Source organism: Lissotriton helveticus, chromosome 9 (genome assembly GCF_964261635.1).
Source record: "Lissotriton helveticus chromosome 9, aLisHel1.1, whole genome shotgun sequence".
NCBI classification, from domain to species: domain Eukaryota; kingdom Metazoa; phylum Chordata; class Amphibia; order Caudata; family Salamandridae; genus Lissotriton; species Lissotriton helveticus.
Genome location: NC_136070.1, coordinates 419,465,497 through 419,493,287, shown reverse-complemented (window position 1 = coordinate 419,493,287; position 27,791 = coordinate 419,465,497). Strand labels below are relative to the sequence as shown.

Sequence of the window (27,791 nt, the reverse complement as noted above, 5' to 3'; positions counted from 1 at the left end):
CCTCTTTTTAAGGATTAGACACATGGTTTTTTCCAATCAACTTTCAAACCAGAGTCTTTGGCGACAGTTCTACCAGCTTATATAGAATTGGGATTCCTCTATTAATATTATGTACATGCAGAAGGCCGTCATGTGCATATAACAAAACCATATGGTTTTTCCCCCCAAAAAAGTGATGCCAACACCCTAACAAATTAGTCACGCTAGGTTTGCTGCATACAACTTACCCGGTGTTTTGTACAGCATTTGATGGTATTGTTTTTTTGTGGCTCTTAATTTGTCAAGATCACTCACTCCCTGTGCTAGTTGTACTTCCAGTGCGCTCATCTCATTTTCATGTCACATTAGTTATCTATTTAATTATTTTCTAGTCCTGTATATAATAGTAATGCATATACCTCTAAGGACTAATTAAAAGGCCTCCCGTTCTATCAATAATCAATAAAAATACTCTTTATTTCGGTTTTTATAATGCCTTAAAAGAGATACACTGATTTAAAAGAAAAAAGCATACACAATTACAATTTACCGAACGTTAAAACCAATCTTTAAAACTGGTAGGTTAAAACCATCTCATATAAATTAATTTATAAAATTAGATAATTTATGGATCATAATGTAATACTATAGTGGCCTTAAATAGGTAGCACTATATGGTGGGCATATTATATTCTGTGTAGTGTGTTGTCTAATAGTGCAATCATTCAGTTAATCTAGCTGGTTTATTTTGCACAGAGTTAATTCGGTCTCTTAAAACTATGAAATCAATGTCTCTCAAAGAAGTTGTTGCATCTAATTCTATAAGTCAACTAGAGTAGGGCATTTTCTAATATAGAAGCTTTGATATTGCGAATCTAGTTCATATTTTTGACACTTCTCCGATGGCTGCTGTATAACTCAAGAGAGGATTTATTGCTAGTAATTTTTATTATGAGATTTAAAACTTACTGATTAAAGCATCTAAACATAATGCACAAAATTGTGGAAAATGTTCGTATACTACACTGGAAGCCAGTGAAGTATGTTTCATGCCTCAGACACGTGTTCTCTTATGCCTAAACGCAAAATATCCCTTGCACCCACTTTCTCAAAAGCGAGATGAATATAATTTCGGTAGTACATGTAAACCGGTATCGGAGAGTCTATGGCTTCCCCGATAACCTGATGAATTGGACTATGTGGCTAAACTACATGACCTACTAAGCTTGTGCATTTTATTTATCTGCCACTTAACACATAACAAAATGCAAGATCATTCACCCCAATGGATCAATTGAAGCGTTATAGCCATTTAAACTTCTCACAGAATAGATGTGTGCAAAAATCATGCTTGCGTTTGAATACTATTGAATATTTTTGCAGGAATTTAGGTTTAAAGCATTTTATTGCAAGGTTATCAACAAGGAAAAAATACAAACAGCGTGAAACTTGTCGTCGAAGAGTTGCAAATCAGAGTCTCCGCTCCATGAGTGCCATCAGAAATTTAGACTTTACAATCATTACACGTTGTGGAGCCACGTGCTAGGTGGAAGGGCAATGACGACTAACACCAAAACCAAAAACCCCCCCTCAACTGCCCCCCACCCTACCCTCCCCCCGAACCACCCCAGCCTCCCCCCACCCTCTTACCCTCCGTGTCATCCCCCCCCTCCCGTATGTGCTGAGCCAATGTTTCGCGCCTTCCACACCCCCGCGTTGGCACCTCGCCTCACATCGCGGATACCCACACCTCAATTAAACCTGCGGAGTAGTCAGGGACGTCAGTCTCATGAGCCCGAGGTATCGAGGGCAAGTAATTTCCTTAAATTCCGACTGCAGCAGGGTGAGAAAAGGCTGCCACAATTCCTCCAACCTGTCTACCTCACCCGCAACCGTTAGGGACAGTTTCTCCATACCCAGAACGTGCCACAACCTGTGTAACCAGCCTATAATGTTTGGAGTAGTGGTGGTGCGCCAATAAATGAGTATGTTCTGTATCACCGAACCCAGCGCAATCGCTATTTGCCTACCCCGTCTGGACCTCAGAGGATACATCAACCCGTTAGGCAACCCCAATAAGACATAGGCGGGGAAACGAGGCAGTTCAATGTCAAAGCACCGGTCAATCTCATTGAGGACCTCTTCCCAGTATGGACCTAGCAACGGGCAGTCCCACAGGATATGTGTCAGTGTGCCAGTCTGTCCGCACTCGCGCCAACAGGTGTCCGGGATGCTGTGGTTCATCTCATGCAGTCGTTGAGGAGTGTAGTACCAATATGTGGTTATTTTAGTGAAGGTCTCGGTGAGCCCAGTGTGGTATGCCGAGTGACGCGCGCGGTAGGAGATGTCGTCCCATTCCTTATGACTTAGTTCCCTCCCTAGTTCCCGCTCCCACCGGTTCCGACCGGGATTATAAATGTGAAAGGGGGGGGCTGCAACAGTTTGTAAAGGTCCGAGACGAGCTTGGCATCCGATGAGCGCGTCGCCAGCCACATCTCGTAGGGCGTAAGTTTCCGGTCGGCTAGGTCCCGTACCGCCCGTTGCAGCGCCCAGTGGCGACCCTGCAGATATCGCAAACGTTCAGTCTCAGGCAGATTGTATTCTCGCCTGAGGTCCTGGAACGACACAATCCCCTCAGAACCGTACATGTGAACCAGAGCGCAGCACTTGGCCGCTTGCCAAAGCGAGAACGCGCCAGGTTCCATCCCGGGTTGAAAGTCAGGATTCCCAATCAAGGGTGTAAGCGGCGACGGGAAGGTGGTGAATTCCCGTGCAGCATTCACGGCGTCCCACACTCCAAGTGGAACTTGCGTGACCAGAGACGCGTAGAGATTGGGAGGGCGATGAGATCTGCGCATGAAGGGTATCTCTTGTAAGGTTCTGCCTGCTACTGCCTGGTCCTGAAACAGCCAGTGTCTGTCAGATTCCCATTTGCTCCACTCCACGAAATACCTCAGTTGCGCCGCTTGGAAGTACTTGTGGAGATCCGGTATGCCGAGGCCCCCGGATTCCGGGGCTAGCGTAGACAAGGTCCTTTTAAGCCTAGGCTTACGTCCCTGCCAGAAAAAGCGGGCGATGTCAGCCTGTGCTTGTCCGATCCAGCCCTTCGGGGGCCAGAGCGGCAGGGCCCGAAACAAATACAGGATCTGCAGCAAAAGAGTCATCTTCACCGCAGCGATCCGCCCCAGCATTGACAGTGTGCCCTTGTTCCAGCGGGACAGTTCCTCCTTCATCTTTTTACCCAGTGCCGCGTAATTCGCCGTTGCCATGTCGGCCAAGGAGGGTGCCAATAAGACGCCCAAGTACGGGATCAGATCTTTAGACCAACTCATGGGGAAGCGTCTCTGTAACTCAAGTCTTGTAGCAGTGGTCAGCGAGAGGTCCAGGGCGGACGACTTCCTCAAGTTCATCTTGAAGCCCGCCACCGCGGCGAAGGCCTCCATTTCAGCTATGCAGGCCGGGTGAGCGTCCCCCGGGTTATCAAGCATGAGGATCACGTAGTCCGCGTAAAGGCTAATGGTGTGAATGTAGCCTCCCATCCGGACTCCAGTCACCTGCGGGTTCCGGCGAATCCTCTGGGCAAACGGCTCCATGTAGAGGGCGAAAAGAAGTGGGGACAGTGGGCATCCCTGTCTGGTCCCCCTTTCTATCGCAAAGTGCGCCGAGCTGCACCCATTCACCCTCACCACTGCTGATGGGTGTTTATAACAGTTAAAGACAAGGGTGCGGAATTTCTCCCCCACCCCTAATTTGCAAAGGACTCTTTCAATGTAAGACCAGCGCACCCGGTCGAACGCTTTCTCCGCGTCGACCGATAACAACATGCGCTCCCCAGGGACGCGAGAGGCCTTCTCTAGGACGTGTACCACTCTCTTAGTGTTGTCCACCGTTTGCCGTCCGGGGACAAACCCAGCTTGATCCGGGTCTACAAGTCCCGGCAGATATTGTGCTAGCCGATTCGCCAGGATCCCTGTATAGAGCTTAAGGTCCACGTTTAACAAGGAGATTGGCCGATAGGAGCCGCACTCCGACCTGTCTTTCCCAGGTTTGGGAATAACCGACACTGTCGCATGGAGCAAGTCAGGAGGGATAGCTCCTGGCTCCGCGAAGGAGTTATAGAGACACGTCAACAGCGGGACCAATTCTTGACAGAATGTCTTGTGAAAGAGAGGGGTGTACCCATCGGGCCCCGGGGCCTTCCCAGGTTTAAGACGGGAAATGGCTGCAATCACCTCTTCTGGCCGGATGCCCCGTTCCAGGTGTTCCGCCTGTTCCGGGGTGAGAGCAGGAAGCTCGACCGACTCAAGGTAATCAGTCTCAGCCAATGCTGAGGGTGGTTCGCCTGTGTATAAGTCAGCGTAGTATCGGCGGAATTCTTCCGCAATCTGAGGGTCCTCCATAGCAGTCTCTCCGTAAGGAGTCGACAGTTCCGCAACCCGCTGACGCGGTTTCACTCGGAGCTTGTTCGCCAGGAGGTGGCCGCACCTATCTCCACCAGTGTAGTACGCATGTTTCAGGCGCAGCGCTGCATATTCCGCTCTGTCCATGTCCAGCGCAGAGAGCATTTTCCGGGCCGCCTTAAGTTGCCTCCAGATTCTGGGGGCCCCTGTTCTTTGATGCATCTGTTCCAGCTCCCGCACCCTGGTGGTAAGCTCATCCCGTTTTTGTTGTCGTTCTCTATTTTCCGCAGACGAGGTGGCGATGAATTCCCCACGGAGCACCGCCTTCAAGGCGGCCCATTGCGTCGCGCGTGAGGTATCCCCATTTTCGTTATGGGACCGGAAGTCGGCGATCGCGTCCCGTATCTGCTTCACCACCACTGGCTTATGCAGCAGGGTGTCCCTGAGGCGCCAGACTCCCCGAGTGGGTGACACCGGCGGCAATTGAAAGGAGCCCGTCACCGGGGCATGATCCGATAGCGTGAGAACCCCTATGTCGGAATCCGTCGCAAGTGCGGCCATCGGCCCCGTAACTAGGATATGATCCAATCTCGCGTATGTCCTGTGTGCGTGGGAGTAATAGGAATAGGCCCGGGCGTTCGGATGTAGGCGTCTCCACAGATCATGCAGGTCGAGATCGCCTAGGTGGGAGCGACATAGGACTGAGAACTCCCCGGTGTGTGGGCGTCGCTGTACCGACCTGTCCAAGAGTGAATCAAAGACCATGTTCAGGTCCCCCCCAATGATCATGTGTCTGTCCGGTGTAGTCGCTATGCTCTCGAGGGCTGATTGTAAGAACAGGTCTTGGTGGTCATTCGGGCTATAGATGGAACCCACAGTAAACAGGAAACCCCCGAGCTTGAGCCTGTAAGCAAGGAGCCTTCCCTTCTGCTCCGCAACTTTGTGTAGGACCTCTCCCCTAAACGACCTAGATATCAAGATGGCAACCCCCGCTGTCTTGTTGGGCCCCGAGGAAAAGAGCTGTACTGGGAATTTCGGTGATCTCATTCTAAGGCAGTCACGGGATAGGAGGTGAGTCTCCTGTAAAAGGCAGATGTCTGCCTGGGTGTTCTCAAGTAGGGATAATATCGCTCTACGTTTAACCGGGTTGTTCAGCCCTTTCACATTGAGGGTGACTATCTTAAGGGCCATGAGTAGTCGTCCCAAGAAAGCGTTCAAAAGAGGCTACGGCGGTAGGGATCGCCATGCACACCAAAAGCGTAAGGCCTAGCAGATGACGGAGCCCAAGAGCACCACAATCGCAGCTCAGTACCTGTGGTGTGAAATCAGCGCAAAAGTAGCAACAAAACATCATAAGCCAGCACAATTCCCCAAGTCCCCCCCCCAACATCCCTCAACCAACCCAACTCCCGGCCACTACTTCGAGCCCCCGGGTTCTTCCTCCCCGACCCCAACTGCCCTCCCCCGGTGCCCCCCTCCACCCCCCCACTCCAACTCCCTTCGAACGAGTATCATAGTCCCAGTCCGGTCCTTGTCGGACAAGTCTGTGGTAAGGTATTCGTGTGGACGTCCAGCCACCTCCTGCACCCCCCCGCCGCCCCCTCCCCCCCGGAACCCTCGCACCTGCTGTGAAGATGAAGCCATCAGGATCTCCCCCCGGAGTGTGCTCAGGCCGTCAGGGCCACATCATCAGACGACGTGTCTCTGGATACCACCATTATCGCGCTGTCCATTTCAGCTCTGACCGTGGGTGAGTCCGGCCTCGATGGCAAGTTAGCGGGCTGGCGCCGTCGGACAGTCTGCCAGCCATCCCTGGTGGTGCGTCGGCGAGAAGTCGTGGGTGTGTCGGTGTCCGTCGCCGTGATCCCCAGCACCTCGCAAGTGTCCTGAAGGGACCTGAGTTGATGCAAGGTGCCGTTCCAGCGGAAGATTAGCCGGAAAGGATGACCCAAGAATATTGTGTGCCTTGTTCTCTCAAGAAGTCCGTGGCGATCTTGAAGGATTTGCGCTTTTGAAGGGTGATCGTGGATAAGTCCTGAAAGAGCGCTACCTGATGACTCCGGAAATTCAGCGGTTGCCGACGTCTTGCTTCACGTATGATCCGTTCCTTCAAGGTGAAGTCCGGCAGGAAGGCCAAGATGTCCGGGGCCGGCACCGAGGCCCGTCGCGGCGGGCCTACTCTGTGAGCCCTATCAATCCTCACCGGAAAGTCTCCTGGTTCCCCCAAGATGTCGCGAAACATATCTCCCAGGTAGGCAGTCACGTCTTCCCCTTCTTCTCCAGATGGAACGCCTCGGACTCTGATGTTGTTGCGCCTGGACCTGTTCTCGAGATCCTCTGCGTGGGCCTGGAGGTCAATCTGTTGGTCCCTGAGCCGCAGAACTTCCTGCTGCAGGTGCGTTATCTCCTCGTCGCGGGTGTGGCCATCCTCCTCTACAGCGGCTACGCGTTCACCAAGGGAGTCGACCTCCCTACGCACCTCACGCACCTCTCCCGCCACCTCCTGTTTCAGCGCTTGAAAGTCCTCCCTGAGAGTGCTGAATAAAGATTCCAGAAATGACCGGGTCACCGGAGGTTCCCCTCCTTCCGCCCCTCGAGAGCTAGATGGGGGGCTCGGGGCGGGTTGGTTCCTGTCTTGCCTTGGGGTTGCTCTGCTCAGCATATCGGGCAAGGTGCGCTCACCTTTCTTCCCCCCTCGGTTGCCAGACATCGTAGGAGCTGGAGTGCACCGCAACGTAGAAGGCACCGAGAAGGTCCCGAGCCTCGTGGGGCCACGAGGTATGTGGCTGCTCTCCCGATGCTTATCCGGTCACAACTGCAGGTTCCCCAGCCTATCACGACTCCTCCCCAGGGTGGGCGCAGTCGCTCACTGCCAACAGCCAGGCACCACCCCCGCCACTCCGTGCAGAGGAGAGCGTCCAAGGGCAATGGTAGCTGGCCCACTCAGTCGCGTCCACTCCCCAGTGGCGCGTCACCCGGCTCTTCTGCTGCGCCTCTAGGGTAGATGCAGCCGTACAGGCCGCGTAGCAGGGTCTAGGTAGCCCCCCGCCGTGTCGCTGTTGAAATGGTGCAAGCCAACCCTCTCCGAGGCCTGCGCTATTCACTGTGGCCCTCGCGCCGCCCAATGCTCTGCCCAGGCAGACAGCGTATCACCCAGAAAGGCCTCTCCGGGGGGTCTCAGTCGTGCAGTTCAGCTCAGGCGACCTGTGTGGCGCAGGAGGGAGGGTTCCAATGCAGGCAGGGTCCTTGATCCGAGCATCGGCGCTTCCCCGTAGGTCCACCGGGGCCTGCTTGAAAGGTGTGTCGGGGCGGGGTCTCCGTACCCCTCTCGGGGCGCTCCGGGTGTCTGGGAGCGCTCTCCGGTCCCTGCGCCGACTTTCCTGACCTCGTGGGGCGCAGTGGAGGGCCCCAGAAGGAGGCGCCAGGGGTAGGCCTCACAGTCTCCCGGATCCCCGGAGTTGCGTAGTTGGGTCTCCCAGGGTCCGCCGCGCGAGGCCCCGGACAGTTCTCCGCAGGCCGTCGCGAGATGCTTTCACTCCGCCCCGGCAGCGGTCCGGTAAGGAGAGCTTCCCTCCCGCCTGTCTCCTCAGCCCCACCAGGGCTTCTCGCCGCTCCGCCGGCGTGCTCCGCGGGGCGGCCTGCAGGCGCTCACCGGCTTGGTAGTAGGCCTCCCTCCGGGAGTCCTCCGACCCGGCGCCGCTACGGCCTGAAGGGCACCGGGGATCCTCAGACCGCACTGGCGCTCGCTCACCGGCGCTGGGCACCGTCCCCCACTTGATCCGGGGGAGATCAGCAGCGACTGGCTGCACAAGGGCTCCGGGGTCTCGGGAGCTTACGAGGAAAGCGTCCTCTCAGCTCGCCATCTTGGCCACGCCCCTTTTGCAGGAATTTAGAGTGTTTAGTAGTATTTTGTCTAGCTTCCTCCAAATGTGTGATTAGTTTACACAATATGAATCTGAACCTCTTCCCATGTGTGCAAACCTGCTTCTTCCTCAATTCGGAGGACACCTACCCCAAAACACATGTTCAGTTACCTTCTCAGTGCATTCTGTTTTTATCTCATGCTTTTACAATCAGAATGTGTCCAAGCCACTACTGTATTCTTCCACCACTACGCATTTGAGAGTTGGTCTACCACTGTTTTCTTGCTATTCCTTCCATTTCTATCTTCCTATTGAAGAGATTTCTTTCATAGTGAAAGTGAAGATTTAACTACACTCACGACTTTTATTAAGTTGAAAGAGTGTTTGTTATTCATTTCAAATGTCAAAGCAAATAAACATTAACACTTTATCTCTAGGATTTGTGAGTAAGAAGAGGGAAGGTTATGTTCTACAGTGGATAATCTCACCTTATCTAAATTATGCCACATACTCAAACGGAGCTTCTTGAATGTTATTCACGCCTAACAAATCATTGCAACAATTTCTAAATTAACATAAAGGCTTGCACTAATGCTCCAAAATTCAATGTTTTGCAGCATGTCACAGATACATGACAAAGACCCATTAAGGTACCTCAAGAACAAGAATGATAAAGAATTTAGGGGACATATGCAAGAACTTGGTTCCCCTTGTTCATGCACTGGCAAGAAAGGACATTTTAAGTTGATAAAAGAAGATCATGGACTGCAAGGGTCAACAACTGAAAGGCACTTGAGAGCTTCTGACAAGAAAAATGTGTTAATATACAGACAAGAAAGAAAGCAGAAACAATTTGGAAGAGTTGGGGACAAATGTAGGGATACTGGTCATGCACGGACTGCTCTGAGCCTTAAAAACCAAAAAGCCTCCCTACCTTCATATGTTAAACATTTACACCCTCGTCATTTAAGTTACTAGATGAGCTGTGCTTCCCTGCCGACTGTGTAAAACTAAAACATGTAACCTAAATGGGCTAGATAGAAGACATTTAAAGATTTGTGAGGAGATTTTTGACCAAAGAATAAACAGAGTATGAAAACAAAACTGTTTATTCTAGCAGTTATTAGATACTATTAAAGTACCTCAATAAGACACAGCACTTGTTTTTTTTAGAATATACGGGATGCTCTGCAGAGTGCCACATAAATCACGCCAGACAAATTATCTTACCTGTATCAGTATCAAAGCTGACAGTCGCATGGAAACGCTTGCCATGCTTCAAGATATCTAAAGTCAAAAGGACTTCTGGACTCTCACGCTTCTCTTGAATCCGATACAACGCACGTTCCAAATTTAGCCAAAAACTGATTTCCTGTAAGGCTGTTCCTGATGCGGGGTCTCGATCCAACTTGGTCACCTTTAAATGGGGCAAATTAAGGGTCAATGTAAGATTTAAATGCAATGACAAAAAATATAACATGAGAATGATGAGTTAACTAGTTTAGGCCATTATAGTGTGTTTTAATTATATGGAAACATAATTAGTGATAATTGGCAATGAATACTGCAATCCTAATTTCAAGATTATGATGATAACAAAATGAAGAAACATCTATAAATGAACTCACTAAAGGGAAACAAAACTCCTAAAAAATGTGGCTAAAAACGTAGTAGCTTTATTTCAAAGATTAACTTTACAGTTCAGACTAGATAAGTGAAGCACCCAACAGGAGCACTTAATCATTCACACTTGCCTTTTGTATCTCTCGAATCCATCGGTTAACTCCAGACTGCAACTGGTTAAGAAATGTTGGATCCTCAACCTTGTCTCCAAAGTCAGTGACCTTTGGCTTATCTCCATGTTCATAACACTGTTTTGCAACATTGGTGATATTTGGGTGGATGGGGAGACTGATCTCTGGAATCTCGATATTCTGTTGCAAGTGCAGCAGGCCCATTTCAAGTTCTGCAATTTTTTTCTCAACTGAAGGAGCCATTTTGTCGCCATCTCTGAAAACGCACAAAACATATTTGGACATTAAAATCCGAACAAAACTTCATTTTTTTTTCCAGTTCACAAATTTTTATTGGGAGTTTAAGAGATGATTAGCATGTAAAACAATCTTAAGTACAAAGTAAATATTACATGAAGGAAATAAGAATACATGAAGGAGGCGAGCTCAAAGGAACCGGTAAAAGGGTACATAAATTTACATAATAAATTACAAATTACATAAATGACATGTGAGAAATCATACAAAGAAATAAAATACAATAGCGTTGCAACAGTTCACTGGTGTGAAGGTAAGTCAGCAAGCAGGCCTACAGGATATATATGAGCGTAAGCAGCCTTGCCATAATAACGCAAGTGCAATAGGTGGTCATGGTGGTTTGTGTAAGTCAAAGTATTCATCCAGGGAAGTCCAGAGTTTCCTATGTGGGGGGCGCCAAGGGGTAGAGGCAAGGGCTAAATTATCGGCTCCTCTGAGATTTGAGACACAATTGAGCCAGTGGGGAAAGGAGGCTTTAGCAGTGCCCTTCCAATTGTTTAATATGATCTTAACCGCCGCCGTCAGTAGAAGGTCAAGAAGGGCTTTGTCGTTGTCATTGAGTGTGGTGGTTTTGGCAAACCCCAACACGAGGGTTGAGAATTCTCTCGGAAGTGAGACATGTAAGACTTTGGTGATGAAATCAAAGTCATTTTTAATATAAAGATGAAGTCAGCATAAATACGAGCCAGAGGCAAAATACAATAAAAAAAAAAAAAAATCAATCAGAATTAAAAGATTTATTATAAAAGAATGAGGTTTATTTACACTGTAGCATCCCTGAAAAACGTATATATTGCTTTTGGGCTGCCGTTTGAACACCAACAGGAATACACCATTTAACGGAGGTAAACTATTAGTCACAAAAAAATTGATTCATCGTCATTATAAACTTGTGTTATGGGCCAGGTTTATAAAAGGTATTTTGGAAGGACACATCTTGCAAGTCGCTAAATCTCAGGGTTTGCAAATGCTAAATGGCTTTTTAGATATCTATTTTTTGGTATCTATAAAACCAATGCGAATAACAATTAGGAAGTGTTGCGAAAGGGGTGTCACCTCCCAATCAGGAGTCAGCATGGCATGTATTAATGGTTTGCAGTAGCAATCTACTGATCAGTTACAAACAAACCAAAGGACATTGTGACTGGTTTGCAAAGGGGAAGGTGCCCCGTGGGTAACATTCCTCAATGTGAATAGTGATGACAGCCTTGGGGGGAGCAATGGTCAAGGGGACTGTGTACTCTCCCCAATCGTTTTCCCCCAAACAGAATATTTCCAATTTCTTGTTTCCCCCTTGTGAAGGCAAACACAGAGATGGGGGTCTGCGCTGTTCCTTGTGTTTGTGGATAATCACAGGGGATCACAAACAGTGACCTTGCTAATTTGCCAAATTAATGTTCATTAGGCAGGTTGTTCTGGGATCTCCTGTATCAGGAGATTTTGATGCAACCTAATGGTACTTAGGTAGCAGTGAAAAATTAAAGACTGGTTGCAAAACGTTGATATGCAATTTGTGACCAATTATGCATAACCAATCTTTTTGTACAAAAGGCCCTGTTTTTTTTAGATACCGCTATTTACTTCGGGATTTATGTCAATTTCTAAACTGATAGATCTTTAGAGGAATTTAAGCCTGAACATTACTCATGTTTTTCACATCAGCTGTAGGGTGAAGGGCTCAAGGTCCAAATGTCAAAAAATGTATATATCTCTGCAGTCAGAGGAATGTAATGGCCGTATCTCCGCAAGGGCTTGCAAAAACTATGTATGCAATAAAACAGATTTAACACAAAGCTAAGAGAAGCAGCTGGAGGCACTATTGAGATTTTCTGGTTTGTGGAGAGCAAGGGGGTCAGGAAAGAGGGAGGACAAAAAACGAGAGAAGGATAACACTTCAGGATGTAGTAACAGATAGCAATATATAACTTAACTCAATATGTGTCATTCAATCAGCCGTAGGATAATGAAAAGTGGAGTCCACACTACCATGACTCTAACCTGTGACCACAGGCTGCACACAGATCTCAGCAACATGGACTAGAAAAAGTGTGAAACTATCCTAACAGCGCTATTAAATTACACCAAAATAGAAATTTAATATTGAAACTTTAGGAAATAATGAGCACAATACTTTAAAACTTTAAAACTGTACCTGGGAAACAGCTATTTGCAGTGGATGCAAGCGCAGACAACTGTTTTACACGCTAGACTGCCTGCTTTGATAAGTTCCCTATCCATTCTATCACTTCAAAGTTCAATCCTGCATTGATCCTTTGTTTATTTAAGTGTAAACCTAAAAAACAATAACCTGTGCCCAGAACCATGAGCAACTTATAGGTGACTGTATTTTGATGCGTTTGCCCAAATGGAATCTCACCTTCTTGGGACTCCAGCTTACTGGTACCTATATCACTGAACATTATACTTTCATGGCCTCAAGTTATGTAAGAAGTTTGACACAAGATATACAAGAGTGAGTGCGAAGCCGGGAAAATGGCCTTTGGAAACAAGATTTCGATCACGAGCACTGCCCCTTTTATCAGTTTTCTTTCAAGTAGGACATTACAAACAATGACAAATACTTTGAGATGGTTCTTATAATGTCACCTTAATAACAAAAATTCTTACCGGTCAGCTTTACCAGATTCCCGGATATAGGATTTGAAGAATGGAGCAACAGCATTACTGATGAAGGAGTGCAAGGTTTCATATGGAGAATCTTCACTAAGAGTTAGAACTCGCAACTGGGCAGAAATGGGTTTGTCCGCATCAATGACTGGCGTGCGTTTAATAAATGCCAAGCTGTAAATAAAAGAGTGCACAAAAAGTATCATTAGCAATCAATGCACATTCAGAATCTTTAAAGGTGCAATGTTATTTGTACACAAAAAAGTAACATCAAAAGTCTCCCATTACACAGTAAGCTGGATCCTCGAAAAGACAGAATTTATTTTTTCACTTCCTTCAGTGCAGAGGTTATTAAACCAGACTTCATCACATCCAAGATAAGTGGAATATTTTGCAAGGCCCTACTTCTAGCAGACACGCCATCTGGCATGAAGAGTATGGGCAATGATAACTTCGGTCACATATGAAATAACTTGCTGTCGCCATCAGTTTAAAACTTCCTCTCAGCACTAAAGAAATCTAAATGTCAAGATTTGAAAGCTCTTAAAGTGCGATGAGAAGACTAGTAAGATGGATATAGAAAAAATGACCATTTATATAATGGATGACGTTATTTGGGGAGGGAACGTGCAATTATCCTTAACGAACTCATTTTGACATCATGAATCATTGTCAGAAACGTGCCTTCTAGTTTTCTTCCCTGCCATAATCTTCCCTGCCATATGCAGATGGTGTACCTAAAAACAAGTCAACATGACCTCTGAGAGCAGAAGCACTGAAAAGCCCAACCCGACCCAAGACCCATGAGCCCCCCTACTCTACCCACAGACACAATATCTTCAACTTGGTCCACAAAAATATATTCAGTTGTCCCCTTTAACTCTTCCCGCCAACAACGTCCATTACTTGGAAGAAGTACATAGTGATCACTGTCAGGAGTGAAACGTAATGGAAATACACCGTACACACAGTCTTACAACAAGAAATCTAGGCCGTACATCTTTAGGTCGCATTACAAAGAGTACCATGGTGGTGCAACGAGACCACATGCCCACTCTGGACCCAGCCCTAAGGTATTATAGAAAGGGTTCGCAGATGCACGTGTGGCCCCTTCTTCAACACAGATCATGCTGGCACACATTTAGCATTCGTGCGATCACAAAGGAACATTCCCTCACTTGCATGGGGGTGGTGTTACCTCATGCAAATGAGTAAACACTTTACCTGTACCCCCGTGCCATACTACAGATATGGGGGCAGAGCCAAAGGTGCAGTCAAAGGGCGCAAGGACTGTGCACTCCAAAAGTAGCTGCCAGTCAATGCGTGTCACGAGGGCTCCCCAAAGAAAGGTGGTCTTAGGGACCCATGTTGCATACTCCTGCAGGCGGGTACAGTCACTCACTCCACTGGTCTGCAGTGAAAGGTGGGCCAGCAACTTCACCTTTCACGGTTTACGGTGGAGGCAAATGTTCACATCTAAACTGAACAGCACATTCACAGTAATAGGTCACACTGTGCTGGTCTGTGCCAGGAGCACCCAGTTAGAGGTGAACCGTGGCCAATAATTGGACAAAGAATAGTATAAATTATATGGCCCCTGATACTCGTTTACATAGTTGTATGCAACACGTAAAATGCGCCCCCTTAAACAGCATTTCAGATTGAGATGTTAACCAAATAAATAAATCTAAATAGGACAGAATAAAAATGCTATGATATGTTCTTAAGATCTACAACTACCCCAGTTTCTATCTCTTGGTAGCTAGTAATTTTTTTTTTTTTTTATATATATAAAAGCACAACTTATTTAAAGGTAAAGAACCTTTATAATCATCTTCTATGGCATCTCTCCTTATAGTGAGCCACTGTATAAAAGAATTAGGAGATAATGCTACCTCAGACCACATCTACACTCAGTTCAAGCCTGAATTGAACCATCTCATATGTAAATTCAGGACAGCATCAACAGGAATGGGAAAATGTCCGACACTAAATTGATAAGCTCCATTTTCTTCAAAACATTAGTCTGCTGTTAGACTAAATTGCTTTCAGATTGTGTCATTATGTTGCATCCAACATTTTTTCAAACACTAACAAAGTCTTTCATCTTACAAAGTTAAATACTCTTTCAACCAGAGACAAGATTATTTCCAGTGCACCAATTTCCTGTTCAAATTCTCCCGCATGACAACCATTATTTTCCTTATACGCTTATTGAAGTGTTCAGGAAAACGTTTTGCATATATATTACACTCTTGCTTCTGTCAGTATTCTAAAAGGCCCTTTCCAACAGCATCACCAGAACCCCCTTGCAGGATACTACACGGCCACTACTAAATATAAAGTTGCTATTACCTGCCAGACTTTAACCAATTCAGTCGGGTCTATAAGTACCCACTTTAACATCATCCTCTTTCCTGCCTTATTTTCTATGCTTTTAACTCTCCATAAAGCTCCATCTATCAAGCTCAAAGTACCATTCATGTCAAATAAAAGCACCTTATATTCAACCTCAATGAATAATAACCCACAAAAGGGCAAATGAGCCATGAAGAAAAGCACAAGCAGCGGCGGTCTGAGCAGCAGTACCCTGTAGGTTTACGGGTGGTGCTAGTACCTCGACACAAGTGTGACTACGGGGTGGTACCAGGCGCCAGACAGGCATAATGCCAAAATAACTCATAATTAGGGTAGAATCCACAGATGTATCATAACCTCAGGTTAGAGCTAGAGGTCTCTTACACACACACAGAATGAATGTGCAGTCGTTTTAAGCAGGGATAGGACTTCAGCTCTGAAGAAGGCCCCCAGATCCGTTTTGGACTTGTGAGGGCCGATACATGCTGGCATTCGTTTGAATCAAGTGTAAATGAGTAATAACTCTCAAACTTTAATCTTGTTCCACTTATAATTCTTAATCATACTCCCAGTACCCTACTAATAAAAGACTTTCTTTAGGATATACTGTGAAGTATTTTTAACTCACTACCTAGCGGTCTTTACTGGATCCCTGCGTTATCCAGCTCAATTTTATCTAAGAACTCCCAGAGACCTCCTTCTGGTTGAGTCCGCCCTGGTGGTATCATCCTACCAGGCTGTGAATAGTCGCAGACGATTAAGCAGGTCACAATAAGTGAGTGACACGTCTACCTCAATATCTTTGGCTACCCCAGGAAGACTAGTGAGCTTCAACCGGTACTCTTGGTCTCTGCTTTTCTCTTATCTTCTACCTTCTTCTTCATGGCCCAATTGACCATTTTGTTAAGAATTATTGTTTTGGGGAAATAGCAACTGGGAAAAAAAATCTCCTGCTCTCTTGGTGTGTGAATGCCTCAATGAATAACCATTCTACCACACAAGTAATGCAGTCACCATTTTCTATATCCACCACAAAAATAAGATATGACCACTTTTTTTTAATTAGGTTTTAGCATTCCACATAACAGATTAGCATAGTATATCATCATATATATGTCCAACAGAAAAATAGCGACAGTTGTTCGAATTTACAAAAGCTTTTCGTACTCTGCTTAATTAACCTTTTGTCAATGGTACATTCTGGGTGCTACCTTCTTAGCAGGTCCAATTACCCTATTAACACATATACAATTGCGAGGTTGGGTTGAGTTTCCCGTGGTCAAGGAGGGATGTCTATCCCCGTATGACCATGTGGGCACTATATAGTGTAATATGCGGTGAATGCGTTCCCTTTAACGGTCAACGGCTTTGGAACTGCCGATGGGGAGCACGAACTGTGAACTGTGGGGGTGAACAGGGGAGATTATATGGGGATGGCGGAATTGCGTATCACTGCGGTCCGCTGTGCGGTTGGTTATATTGTGACTTTACCTCATAATTGTGTGTATTTGGAGGGGGCCTCTGCAGACACTCCCCGCTTGGTGTATGGGGTAACTGCTGTGTTCTTTACAGGCTGTCCGCTCTAGACGCCAGAGTCTAGTCTATTACTTACTTCTCCCGGTCTGATTGGGGAAAGGTGTGGCATCTGGGCTGAGAGGCCCCTGGTGATTCCCGCTTATGCGGTTTCGTGCTTTAATTGATGCAACATCTGCATACATTCCAGAGATATGGGGTGTTTGCTCGTTCCTTTCACTTCCTCACCCCTTAATACCTCTTCTTCTGCTGCACCCCATTTTTTCACTGCACCCACACAGGCTGCTTCCGGGGGTCCCTCCGGGGCTCGCCAATACATGGCCAGTCCCCTCTTCGCAAAAGAGAATAGCTAGGGATGCGAAGCAGCCCAGCACTTTTTCTGACTTTTGCCTACAGAATATCCCAAGGGCGCATGCATCCCACGTGGAGATGTTCGTGATGTTTGTCGTCGCTCAGTGTCTGGTATATTTTATTCCAGTACTGCTGGATAGTGGGACAATCCCAAAACATAGGTTTGAAACATACCTCAGGGGTCTGACAGCGGGGACATGCAAAGTGAGTGTCTGGATAAAAACGATTGAGGCGCTGTGGCATGAGGTATGCTCTATGGAGAATGTTGAATTGTATGTTTTTGAATCACGTGTTTCGGGAAACCTTTTTGGGATACTCCAGAGCCTTCTCCCATTCCTTATCATTGAATGCCCTTCCCACTTCATTTTCCCACGTATGCCTCAATGTGTGTAGTGGTTTAAGAATCAGTTACCGGATAGCCTTATAGAGCCAGGTAAGGTGTCTACCCGCCCTCATAAGCAGGATTGTGTGTAGCACAGGATGTGTCAGAGGTTCCCAAATATGACCACATAATATCTTACAGATGTCACTAATGTCAATATCAAATTTCTCAACATGTATGAGCTTGGGTCTTCATACCACAGCCATCCTGTGTCTGCAATTTACTTTTATGCAGGAATTATTTTATTCGTTTTCTATAACACGATACTCCTCCACATACACACAAACTGGCATTAACATTTGCCCATGAACAGATTTGAATGGGGCGCTTCATCCTTGTGCTAAGGACCTACAAATAACTAAGGAGTATGGAATGTTTTTCCTCAAGTGTTCATCAAATACAATAATTCATGCAATATCAACATTTTACTTAGTTATATAATTGTATTAAATGTATTCTTAAATCAGTATGCAGCAACAAAAGAACCTCTAACGAACACACTTTATGCAGTTAAACTGAACGAAGAAGTCTAAACCACTGGAAACGGAGTATATAACTAAAATGGCACAATTGACTTTGCAGCAGTATGATTGTACGAGAGAGTATCTTAACAGACTTACTTACAAAACCCACATAATGCAACAGTAAACTTAGAAAAGGAGCACTTTTGAGTAAAGTAATATGAGAGCGAGAAGTCAATCATCTCAGCTTGGGGCAGATGTGGATTGGTACACATTAGTCTTCAATAAGCAGCCAGCACTCTACTAAACTCCGTAAAGGCTCTTGTGCCAAATTATAAGTAACAATCATTGGCAAAGCCAATAGTTCTTGCCTATGTGAGATCTTTTGGCTTTGCCATTGTTTTTTAGCCATATTGCAAATGGCTGAAAGTAAAAATAAAAAGCTATATGACACAGCCAGCGTTGACGGGGTTACAGAGTTGTTTTTTCCACATATGCCGCATTAAAGCCAACGCTGCTGTACTATCTATACTATAATATCCCTGTAGATCTATAGTCTGGGGGCTGCAAGCGCACTCCTGACCTTCCCATGCAGCCCCTGTTCAAAACAGACAAGCATTTATTTACAAGTTTATCGACGTGAAAGAAAGCAAGAAACTAAGGTGTCCTGCATAGTTAACTTTTGGGCCACCTTCAGTTTTAAGGACATTCGGCAACAAGCTTGTAAAATATGAAAAGTCTCTTCAAAAATTCCAAAAATGTATTTTGTTCGTAGGCAGTACCATTTCATCTTAATAGTAGGTTGTAGTACATCAAATCAGTGCAAGTATATTTTTAAGGAATAGTTTTCAAACATGAATTTTAAAACGTTCATGCTTACACCCGCCCTGACAATGCAAATAGAGAACTAAGAGGTAAGTCATTTATGCATACCCTTTGAATGGATGAGTTGCTATTCTACAGGAACAGCATTTTAGTGAAATCAAATGTTGTAGATGTTTTCGTACAAAGCACATCCGGAAGGTATGCATTTCAAGATTGGACTAAAGGTAAATAAAGAACAAGCGTTGGTGTAAGAAAGTGCCCTTTCTGCACAGCTTCCCCTAACTTTTCTGCCAGATACCGGATGCAATTTGACGGAGTGTGCCCTGGAGCCCTGCCAAACGGGTTCCCAGGGCCTGAGTTCTTTCCCAAAACTGTACATTGCTTCCACAATTGTTACACCCATGGCCTACCTGTAAGCCCCATGCAAAGGGTACCAAGGGTATGGTAACTAGAGAAAGGTCGTCTCAGAGGGCTGCAGTATGTATTGTGCCAACCTTAGAGACCTCTCACCTCTCAAACATGCACCACTGACATTGCAGCCTTCGAGTTTGGGTGCCGCTAAAACTGAAGAGACGACATGGCACATATCCCTGTGTAAAAAGAACAATTGAGGGACAGAAATTAGAATATCATACATTCACCCCAGTACAGAGATCCGGGCCTAAATACATTGTTTTTTGCTCACCATGCCATTCCAGTTTGAACCTAGCCATATGCAAATCAGTCTTGACCCGGTGCCCAATGGGAACAGTCCAACCCGAACTGCCGTGATAGGTCGTCCCTGGACAGGAAACAAGAATCCTAGGACTGGTTTCAGGGTTTCACCCCTCATCAGCAAGGATCGCTTGACTCGAGTGGCATGAGGGGCACGGTCCAGGGAGGGCCTAGCTTGGCAGTTGGGGCTGGACTGTTCCCATGAGAAACAGGGTCAAGACTGATTTGCATATGGCCAGGTCTAAAATGGGGTGGCATGGCAAGCAAAAGAATGATGGATTTAACCCAGATCTCTTGACTGGGGATGAATGTTTTGATTTGTTCTGCATTCCGTCCATCAATTGCGTGTCTTTTACATATCCCTGTGTGCCATGGTGGCCCAGCACTGCATAAAGCCTAGGTAAGCCACTCTTAAGGTGCGATGCACTACGTTTCATGTGAGGACCTATCTGCATGAGCAGACAGGCCCCTATAATATCAAAGGCCATTCTTAGATATTATAAGTGCTCAGTAAAGCCATCCAGAATATATGGTCTGGAAACTGATCGTTAAGAATTTTCCAGCACCATGGTGGCCATGGTGGCTTTACTAAATCATGGGGTGTTTGGGATCAAACATCTCAGAATAATACACCTGCACTGATTCCAGTGTCAGATGTATTATTCCCTGCACTCAAGGATCCCCTCTGGAGGAGACCCCTGAGCCAAACCAACCTCTGGTGGGTTTCTGACACTTGCCACCACAAGACCACTTTCAGGACCCCTGGGGTGGATGCCTTTACTTCCTGGGCCCAGAAACAAAGCCTTTCCTGGGTGGAGGTGTTCACACCTCCCCAGGTCAGTAAGAGCCATCTGTGGCAGGGGACCTTCAAAGGCATTGCCGCCTTTGCAAAGAGGGCCCCCAGCCTCTCCTGCCATCAGGGGCAAGCCCCCCTTCCCGTCTCACCCCCTTTTCGTGAGGAAGTCAGGCATACAAAATTAGAGCAGCCCAGAAGGTGGGCCCACCTCTGCCAACCCCACCCCTCAGGGACACCAGATCTGTCCACATCAACCCAAACCAGGACTCTATATCCAGTCGATTCCGCGAGTCCTCACCACTCTGCACTAGAAGCCCACGGCCAGAGTTCAAGTGGCCCAACACCCCAGTGAGGTCCCCCAGGAGATTCTGACTTTGGATTCAGCGTTGAACGACCTCCACTGACCTTCTCCTCTACGCCTGCAGCCCCATCTTGAAGGGTCCCCCCCCAACCGTGACCGGAACCAGTGAGAACCTGACACGAAAGAACACCCCTGAACCCGCAGCCCAAGTCCTGAGGTGCCCGACCGACAGTGTCCTAGCGTCCAGCAACTCTTCAATATCATTCTTCAGTCCCTTAGTCAAGCCTTCTGGCTCCAGCCTGCAGTCCTTTTCATCGATCAACATCCTCCATAGAAAAGCATAGGGCTCCCGAAAACTCCTAAGCACCCTGTGCCGCTGGTGGGTTTGACTTGGTGCCAACCTGGGACCCCCTTTGCTCTTACTTTAACCCCACGAGCTTGACTCCAGAGACTAAGTGGTTGCCCTTGAGCAGCCCCTAACCCAATGTGCCCCCTACCCCGTTGCCTAAACAGTGGCACTCTGCACCCAGTCTTCCTAGTGCCACTGGTGGTGCCCCTTGAGTGCCAACCGGAACATTGGTTCTACCCCCCGAAATGCCATTTGTTATTCTCCATAAGATTGTATGGTGGGGTTTCTATGAAAGATCTAAGTGTTGAACTGTCTTGTACTGCAACAAAATTAAGTAAGTGCCTTTCACTGAGTTAACCTGTTTACTGATGTCCTATGTTGCTTAAACTTTGTTAGGAGTTTGTTTCATGCCAAACTAGAAATGTAACGACAAAGTAATCTGAAAATAATTTTAAGTGTTTCTTAAGTTTACAACCTGTTTTCTCAACTGGAAAAGGATTGTGAAGGTTCCATCCAAAACCAGTGCTCACTGTATTTTGGAAAGTAAAATTGTATGAAAAGTATAACTTACCTGCTACTGAATAAATCTTGGTTCTAGAAATAAAACCAAAATAACTGTCTATACAAACAATTGGCCTGGATTCAGTCTGAGTATGAGACATCATTTCTTGCCCGAGTGTGTACAACAAATGCTTAACACTACCCTCTTATAAGCCTTACTGCTCAACCACACTACCACAAAAGAGAGTAAGGTATTATCTACGTTAGTCTCTGCTATATCTCTGGGGATCTACTGGACAATGTGCACACTATACTTTATTCTAGTGTATCCAGCTTCCTACAGTTGACAAAGACAATAGGTTTCACCTGTGCGAAATCTATTGACTTTGTCAATGTTTTTTGCACATCTTGCAGAAGACTATAATAATGGAGATACCTTTTTGTCATTTGATGCCTGAGGCTTGAGCCGGGCAGACGCTTTTTACTCTTTTTTAAATAGCTTTGTGTGAATTTACCTCTGTGTCCTACCCCCCTCCCCTTTGCACAGCGCGCGGATTTATCGCAGCGCGTGTCTCCACCGAATTGAGGGTGGAGGCACTGTTCTTAATTATTTTTTCAAATTTACCTCTGCACCCCCCGTCTTCCGCGCTGCATGGACAGCACCTCAGCTTCCCCCCAGAGCAACCGGCCAGTTCAGGGTGGGCTTGCCTGGGACACGGAAGGGAAACGGTGGAGGCCATTTTGGGTAGGGCTAGACAGTATAAAAACAGACGGCCATGACTCCGTGCAGCGGACGCGCTCAGCGGGCACGCCGTACTCACGCCGGAGTCAAGCCAGAGTCCAGCCCGTGTGCGCCCGACAGGGGCAGGGACCCTTTCCAAACGGAAGGTCTATTCTGGGGAGGAAATTTGTCAACTGAATGGGGGTACAACTACTTTAGACCTAAATATACTCACTCGCATAGAGGAACTGGCCATCCAGGCACCGCAGATAGGTAGGTCCCTACCCCTCCCCCCCCCCCCCCCACCCTAAAGCTGGTTAGCCTAAACACTAGGTCATTGTGTTGTCATAGTCTTGAAATTTTCACCTTATTGCAAGACGAAGACATCGACATCCTGACCTTGACTGAGACCTGGATGGGGGATAACTCCATACCAGACATTATAGCGACCGTCCCTGTAAACTACGACATCCACTGGCAGAATCGTCCAGGGAATACTCGAGGGGGAGGAGTGGCAATAATATTCAAGAGACATCTAGCAGTAACTAAAATACTGGCTGAGTCAGTGGATCTGGCCGATCTACTGGCAATAAAAATCATGCTTGATAACATGTGTGTTACAGTTCTCACAGTCTACCGCCCCCCTAATGCCACTCCTGGCTTTAACGACTCCTTCATGTCCTCTGTCTCCGACATGTGTTCCAGATATAGAAACATCATAGTCACAGGAGACTTTAATTTTCACTGGGACAAAGAACAGAAACAGCCAGCTGCTAGTTCCCTAGAGACAACTATGTCCTCCCTGGGCTTTAGGCAGCTTGTAAATGCCCCTACACATATAAAAGGCCACACCTTAGATCTGATATGGACCACAGACTCCGGGGTGGCTTTAGCTGGAATCCTCCCCTGTATCTGGTCCGACCATTATCTGATCTACTGTGACATCCCTCTGGATACCTTACCCTCCCGTCCAACACCTAAACCCAGACTGACTCGCCAGTGGAAAAATGTGGACCAACATACACTAACCACGGCACTCAGGGGAATTATCCAGCCGACATCATCTAATAAAGATGTAGACCAAGAATGTAAGGACATGATGGACTACTTAGTAACAGCCATCGATCAGTTAGCACCCGAGAAACTCCAAACAAAAAGTAGTGGAATAAAGGGAGCCCCATGGTTTACACCCGCCTTGAGAGATCAAAGGAAGGCTCTGCGTAATATGGAGAGAAACTGGAGGAAAAATAAGGATATAGACTCCTGTGAACAATATAAGAAGGCGCTTCGCAGCTATAAAAAATCCACCCAGGAAACTAAAGCCTCATTCTATGAGATTCGTATAAATAGGGCGACTAATGTTCAAAAGGAAACGTTTAAAATCCTGAAGGAATTAACTAAAAAAGCTCAGGATATAAACAGCAGCATAAATTGTGATACTTTCCAGAAATATTTTCTGGATAAAGTAGACGCCATTATGCTCGAAATAAAAAATATGGGGCATGGCCCCGTCGAGCAACAGGCCATCTCATACCCTGCTGCCAGTTGCCTAGCATCATTTCCCCTTATGGACTCACTAACCCTCGAATCGCTGATGAGGAAGACAAAATCAGGTTCCCCAGCAGACCCCTGTCCTCCTAGCATTTTCTGCTTGGCACGACCTATGTTAGAGGACCATATCCTGGCCACACTGAACAAATCCTTGAGCACCGGCAGGCTCCCCACTAGCTTCAAAGAAGCTCGTGTAAGACCGTTGCTAAAGAAAGTGGGGGCAGATCCCAACGCCTTAAAAAATGATAGGCCCATATCCCAGCTGCCTTTCCTGTCCAAAGTCCTTGAGCAACATGTGCTTAAATCTCTGTCTAGCTTCCTGGAGTTTAACCATCTACTCCATGAGAGGCAGGCAGGCTTCCGCGCACATCACAGCACCGAGCTTGTCATGCTCTCGGTGCTGGACGAGCTCAGAAGGATGGCTGACAGTAAGAGACCGAGCGCCCTGATTTTGTTAGACCTATCAGCGGCGTTCGATACTGTCAGCCATACGCTTCTACTGGACAGGCTGGCTGGGGTTGGGATTCAGGGCTCAGCTCTTAGGTGGCTGGAATCTTTCTTATCTGGGAGAACCCAGAGAATCCAGATGGGAGATAGCTTATCAGGAGTGGGAGGTCTGACCTGTGGTGTCCCCCAGGGCTCAGCGCTATCCCCACTCCTGTTTAACCTATACCTGCAGCCTCTGATTAACACACTAGCGGAGATGGGCTGTCGGGTGTTCAACTATGCCGACGACACACAGCTATTGTTGGGCATAGATGACACCGTACAAGCCCAGTCACACGCCCAGGACATACTTAGATACACAGTTCACTGGATGGCTACTAACCAGCTAAAAATTAACCCGGAAAAAACAGAGGTGCTGATAGTACCATCCAAGTGCTCGTCCTGGAGTGACATGTTCTGGCCCCAGGAGTTGGGCCCAACTCCACAGCCAGCCACCACAGTCAAAAGTCTTGGCATTAAGTTGGACAGTGCTCTTTCAATGACCAACCAGGTTTCCACTGTAGTCGGTACCTGCACTGGTCTTTTAAGACAGCTGCGCAAACTAGTTCCTCTCCTCTCCGAGTCGATGCTTCGCACAGTGGTTTCTGCCACCATAGTGTCAAGACTCGACTATGGAAATGCGCTCTACTTGGGTCTGCCAAAGACGCTAATTAACAGACTCCAAGTAGTCCTAAACGATGCCGCCAGGCTCATTTTTAATCTCCCGAGGAGAGCGCATGCCTCCCCACTGTTAAAGAGTCTACACTGGCTGCCAATCGGGCAGAGGTCCACCTTTAAAAGCCTCTGTATAGCCCATAAAGCCATCTATGGGCAGGCCCCGGCCTACATCAAGGAACGGATTGAGGTATATAGACCGGAAAGAAGTCTTAGGTCTTCAGATGCCCAACTCCTGGTTTGCCCACGCTTCAAACTGGCTACAATGGGAGGGAGATCCTTTTCGGTTGTGCTACCGAACCTGTGGAACGCCCTGCCTGAGGCACTCCGAAAGTAGGGCAACTTACTCCGTTTCAGGAAAGTCCTGAAAACTAACCTTTTTAGAACAGCACACAACCTAGTGTAATCCTGTTCCTTCCTCTACCCCTCTCAGTACTTTGGTTATTATGTCATGAGGTAAAAGCGCCCTGAGACCTGTAGGTGATTTGGCGCGATATAAACCCGCAATAACAAATAACAAATAACAAATGATGTGAAATAACGGAAAGAGCTGCTGACTTGGGGAACCGGGAGAGAGTCTCAGCATAGGCTCAACATCCTGTGATCCCGTCCAAATCATGTAATCTCCCCAGTGCCATAAAAACGTGTCTTTGTGCAATGGAACTGGTGCGCTTATAAAGCAATAAAATACTTATGTAATGTAAGAGACATTTCTATCGCGCAACTTTCACTCCAAGGAGTATCTTGGCGCTCATCCAACTCAGATGAAAGAGTTGGAGGGAGAAAAAAGGATGTCCTGCATTCTACACCACAATTACACCAAGGTCCTACACATGGCATCGGGCAAAGAAAAAATCCAAGTTTTTAATGCTTTCCTAAAAGAGGTTTCTTGAGAAAAGGAGCGTAGAGAGGGGGGAAGCTTATTCCAAGCCTTGACGCCCAATACAAAGAGAGATTTCCCACCTTTTGTAGCCAGCTTAAAACGAGGAAGGGTGAGTAAGTTCTGGCTGGCAGACCTCAGGCAGCGCGTCGGATGATATCTTTTAAACCCGTTGCATATATATTTTGGTCCTCGTTGGTGAAATGCCCTGAAGGTGATTAAAAGAATTTTAAACAAAATTCTTTTACCTATTGGCAGCCAGTGAAGAATATTGAGTGCTGCTGAGGCTGAGGACCTACGAGGCCAGCGCAGTACGAGGCGGGCTGCCGCATTTTGGACTATTTGTAGCTTGTGGAGAACGGTTTTATTAACTCCAGCATATAGCCCGTTACAATAGTCCAGCCTAGAACTTATTAAGGCCACTGCGACTGTTTTCCTCGCAGATAACGGAAGCAGATCGAAAAACTTCCTCAGTGCTTTCATGATCTGGAAGCACATAGCTGCTACTGCCACAGCTTGGGGTTTAAAAGATAACTGATCATCGAATTTGATGCCCAGGTTCCGGGCAGATTTAATTGTATTAGGAGGAGCTTCTGCCTCCGCTGGCCAGCACATTTTTGGAGAGAACAGTTTGTGATTCCCTACAGGTAGAATTTCTGTTTTTCCGGCGTTGCACTTTAAATGGTTGTTGGTCATCCATTTAAAAGAAGCTGCAAGACATTCCTTTAGATCTTCCTCAGCACCCGGCCGCTCCCTATCCAGCACCAGTATGAGTTGAGTATCGTCAGCGTATGAAATGGAACTGATCCGGAATGATGCGATCAGTTTCACTAGGGGTACCATGTACAGATTAAAAAGTACAGGACTCAGGCTTGCGCCCTGAGGGACCCCTGAGCTGACGTTTTTAGCCTCAGACTGATATTGGCCCAACACTGTGACTTGGCGTCTGTTGCTAAGGAAATTCCTAAGCCATGCCAAGACCTGTCCTCCTACCCCTGCGGCAGCCAACCGGTCCACTAAGATGTTATGTGAGACCGTATCGAAAGCTGCCGACAGGTCAAGTAGGATAAGGACAGCCTTCTTTCCCTGGTCCATTGCCGCCCGTAAAGTCTCTGCGGTGAAGAGCAGGGCTGACTCAGTAGAATGTTCTGACCGAAATCCTGACTGATTAGACTGGAGAATGTTATTCTTTTCCAAAAAGTTAGTCAATTGCCTATTGACGAACTTTTCAGTCAGTTTGAACAGGACGGGTAGCAGGGAAATAGGGCGCAGGTTGGAAAGTGTGGTGGGATCAGCAAGTGCCTTTTTTTGGAGAGGCTTGACAGCTGCAAGCTTCCAATCATTAGGAATGTTTGCCGTTGTTAGAGAGGAATTAATAATCCTATTGATTATAGGGTTAACCATCTCTACTAAGGTATGTAACGCCGCGGGGGGACAGGGGTCAAAGGGGGATCCCGATCTACAGGCTAGAATAGCCTTGGAAGTTTCATCAAGAGATACTGGAGCGAATTTCTCAAAACAGGGAGGAGTCGTCATCTCAGCTATCTGTTCAGCATCCACAGTCGCAGTTGCTCCTGATGGAAAAGTCTTCATGATAGCAAGGATCTTATTATCAAAATAGTCAGATATCGCATTGCAGAGATCTTGAGATGGAGGAATCTCCTGCGATAGAGCTGATGGATTCATAAAATCCTTGACAATCCTGAAGATTGCTTTTTGTTCCTGGCCTGCCATGGATAAGGGCTGTAGATAGTGAGTTTTTTTTTGCCGAATTTTATTCCTGCGTGGTACTTTCGTCTCGCTGCCCTATAGATGTTACGAGCGGTGGCATCATAATTTCGGCGCCACCTCCGTTCCAGTACTCTAACGTCGCCTAGCTCGAGTTTCAGAGTCATTGAGAACCAGGGGGAATTCTTTTTAATCTTGCTAGTTTTGAGATTGTTATTTCTGGATGGACTTAACAGGGTTCCCGCTCTGGCAATCCAG

The 27,791-nt window shown here is 46.8% G+C and overlaps 1 protein-coding gene across 1 annotated transcript in view; it reads right to left on the bottom strand.

Moving 5' to 3' along the window:
- The window catches only part of DYNC1H1 (dynein cytoplasmic 1 heavy chain 1), a 1,596,152-nt gene that overhangs the window by 1,520,461 nt on the left and 47,900 nt on the right, over positions 1-27,791 (bottom strand). Inside the window, exons 3-5 of the mRNA XM_078660192.1 lie at positions 12,922-13,095; positions 9,997-10,252; positions 9,473-9,659 (exon numbers count right to left, since the gene is read on the bottom strand). Coding sequence (XP_078516318.1) covers positions 9,473-9,659; positions 9,997-10,252; positions 12,922-13,095 — 617 coding nt within the window. The remainder of the gene's footprint in view (positions 1-9,472; positions 9,660-9,996; positions 10,253-12,921; positions 13,096-27,791) is intronic.